The following is a 3,288-nucleotide window of genomic DNA, read 5'->3' as shown; positions in this document are numbered from 1 at the left end:
GCTGAATTTTTGATCTTTACTACTGTGAAAATTCAGTTGGCAAACAAAGTGCCCAAGTGCTTTGTGGTTTCTATCTTCCTATTCTAGCAACTGTGAAATAAAGTGATACTCTTTGCCCCTTCGTGCATAATTCAGTTGGCAAAGAAAGGTTGCTATGCACATAAAATTCAGTTTACTCCAAAATCAGTAAACTGAATTTATTTTTCAATCCATGTACACACACACTTAATTTAGTAAACTGGATCATTTAAAGTAAACTACCCATTCTTTTTTGCCTAACTACCTATTCTTAGATTCAGTCAAATAGCTACCTATTCTTTTTTGCCTAACTACCTATTTTTTACAACTATGCTCTCTTTAGTTACAATCAGAACAAATTAAAGAAAGGCAAAGAAACTACAACCAAGAACATGTTAGTGGATCAGAACATGTTGTTAGCAAGTCTATATTTACTCAAGGCCATGTTGTTAATGCATATTTTGTACATCATGTATGCATGAAAATCTTGGAACAATTAGTTTGTTGGATATGTCTTGTCATAGCTGGGTGCTCCTCTTTCAAAAGAATTAAAGGTGACCTCCACAAAGCATAGCTTAGCAAAGAGAACACTGGAGGTAAAATCATACAGTAAATCTGTAACTGTTTACTTCTTAGTATAGTTTGGCTTTTATATTTCTGAAAATTATATTGTTTGTCTTTCTAAAAATCATATCTCCATTGTAAATTATCTTTGATGAAAATATATTATCTCTCACCAATGGATTCACCAATGTTAATATGGGCAAAGGAATGTCAAAATATTTATCTCAGGGAAATATTTTGAAATTAGTGAAGCTTTTAGTATTTACTGGACTGATCACGACACTGATACTATTGTTCGGTACTAAATATTTATTTTAATCATGAGCTGATCAGCTGATGATGGGTTCTTTTGTTCAAGGTTCGACGGATGCTTGAGGTTTGCAGAGGAAATAAACATGAACCACTAAGTGACCTTCTTCTGACCTTTTTTCTCCCCTTCTCTTCAGTCCTCTCATTTCCTCTGTTCTTCTCAGCCATCTCCTTTTAAATACCATATCGATCTCTAAACTCCCTTCATCTTTTTTCCCTCTTCATCAGATTGTTCTGGTCCAAGCATGCATGCCATAGAGAACCGACCCGACCTCTTGTTCGGGCGCGGCGGAGGGTGTGGTTGTGGGTCGCCGCCGCCGCTGTTGTCGCGGAAACCTAGGGCAGGGCGATGGGGGTCGGTGCCGCCATTCCTGCTCCTGCTAAGAAGAGGAGCTCGATCTACACGGGGGTCACAAGGTATGTATCATGCGTGTATTCTCTAGATTGATTCCAATCTCAAGCCCGCAAACTAATCAATCGATTGTGCATTGCCGCTGATTAATCAAAAGTCAGAGATTTGGTTGGTCCCCAACCTTGGCCTGCATGTCAAAAGCCTGCACCCTTTTTTCCCTCCCGATCTCTCGGAGATCCAGTTAAGCATGATCCCGGTTGAGTTCTTGAATTCAGCCGGTGGATTTTCTTGTCATGCTCCATTTGAATAATTCAGCCAACTGCCCGGTTGATCTGCAATCTGCATTACCGCTGCCTGTTCATTTAATTTGGTCAATCAGTTTTTTCCTTGCTTTTTTTTCTCCTTCAAAAGAAAGTGCTTATAAATTGATCAGCTGCATGCGTGTTAATATGTGATCAGGCACAGGTGGACAGGCAGATTTGAGGCACACCTCTAGGACAAGAACTGCTTCACTTCCATCAAGAACAAGAAGAAAGGGAGGCAAGGTAAAAAAATATCCTCCTTCCGATTTTCAGATTTAAATGACATAGTCTTTCAAAAAGTACGAAAATGATAGTTCAGACTTTTAGAATTATTATTTTTATGCATAGAGGGAAAAATAGGGATGTAATACGAGGATGGTACCTAATACTGATTAAAAAAATGCTTTGGATCCTGATACTACATCTTGCTGCTATTATCACAAAGCATATATTTTTTCCGTAAAGCGAAACGAATTTATTAAGGCTGACATCCTGATTATACCTTTTTATCTCTTTGTTTCCTGTTATCTTTTGTGGGGGTCCTTGTCTGGTCATCTACATGTGACTCCGATCTACTTGTGCTTGATGCTGTGTTGGCTCAATAGTCTATCTGGGTAAGTCCCACAAGCATATTTGTGGACACTGTTTTTGGCAGAATCATGTCACTTGTTATTTTCTCTTCATTTTTATTTTTCGCTTGTTGACGATTTAGTTGTCTGAGCGTCTGGTAACTCTGCAGGGGCTTATGACACAGAGGAGGCAGATGTATAGATAATACATCAATTTATATCTACACTTGTGCTTCGGTACACCCCCCAACAAATATAGCCTCCACCGTTTTCCTTCTCCTCTCTGAAGCCAGGCACTGCTCACTCTCCCTCTGTGTGATGCTGCCCGATTGGATCCATCTCTGCCTGTGTGATATTGGTCAACTTTTTTTTATTTCTATCTATTATATGTGTGCAATTCTGATGCCTTGATCAATGTGTGTAGTGTGCTCCTAGACCATCACTCGTCTCAAACAGGATGTTATGTGCCTCCAGCTAATCAAAAAAGGATGTTCCACTCTAAGCTCTGAATCTTTCCTTCCTATATGTGGGTAGTTTGTAATGATGTGCACCGCCACTGAGTACCATGTTGTGTTCTTGCTAGGAATCTGAAGATAGTGGAGCTCCTTTGGACGCTAACAAGGGGACAAGAGAGCAGGCACTGGCCGTGCTCGACGGCGTCCTGTATGCAGACACGGGCATCAACGATCTTAGTCCACATCCCACATGATTAGCCATCTTTACTACATGAGTGAAAAATTCTTGAGCCATCCCCATAAGTGATCACATATGTCAGTCCATTGTAATATTACACTCATCAACAACCGAAATGAAATTACATTCTATATTTGGATCCAACAATTCTCATGCAAAATTGAGCATGCTTTTCTAAGTACCAGATACTTCCTTTGAGTTATCTTTTTTTAGTAGAGGATACAAGTTAAAATAGATACCCAAAACAATCATAAGGATGACATACTTTTCAAACGATGATAATGCTAGAGAAAGAGTAGATGGAATGATACACTTATAATTGCAAGAGGGGAAGATGACTAAGGGGAGGCATGGTGAATACAGAGGAGGAACACAAGGTGGGAGAGAGAATTAATGTTTGTCGTTATATGAATTCGAACAAGTTGCAATTCTATTTGGATATGTATTTCCATAATTCTAACAATTTACTGATTAACATATT

The 3,288-nt window shown here is 39.1% G+C and overlaps 1 protein-coding gene across 4 annotated transcripts; it reads left to right on the top strand.

Moving 5' to 3' along the window:
- Positions 1-1,016: 1,016 nt before the first annotated feature.
- LOC123409777 lies at positions 1,017-2,990 on the top strand. 4 transcript variants are annotated; one of them, XM_045102667.1, is made up of 5 exons: positions 1,017-1,308; positions 1,703-1,788; positions 2,151-2,159; positions 2,285-2,351; positions 2,539-2,616. In XM_045102667.1, exons 1-4 carry the CDS (start codon positions 1,137-1,139, stop codon positions 2,318-2,320), a joined length of 303 nt encoding a protein of 100 aa, XP_044958602.1. In that variant the 5' UTR covers positions 1,017-1,136; the 3' UTR covers positions 2,321-2,351; positions 2,539-2,616. The 4 variants fall into 4 exon arrangements, 3 of the variants coding, with proteins under 3 accessions (XP_044958602.1, XP_044958592.1, XP_044958584.1); XR_006612903.1 differs by having other exon boundaries at positions 2,285-2,461; XM_045102657.1 differs by having other exon boundaries at positions 2,285-2,616.
- The last annotated feature ends 298 nt before the right edge of the window (positions 2,991-3,288 follow it).

This window comes from Hordeum vulgare, chromosome 1H, assembly GCF_904849725.1.
Source record: "Hordeum vulgare subsp. vulgare chromosome 1H, MorexV3_pseudomolecules_assembly, whole genome shotgun sequence".
Taxonomy (NCBI): Eukaryota; Viridiplantae; Streptophyta; class Magnoliopsida; order Poales; family Poaceae; genus Hordeum; species Hordeum vulgare.
The sequence above is the reverse complement of the archived record's forward strand: the minus strand, read 5'-3'. Positions and strand labels throughout refer to the sequence as shown.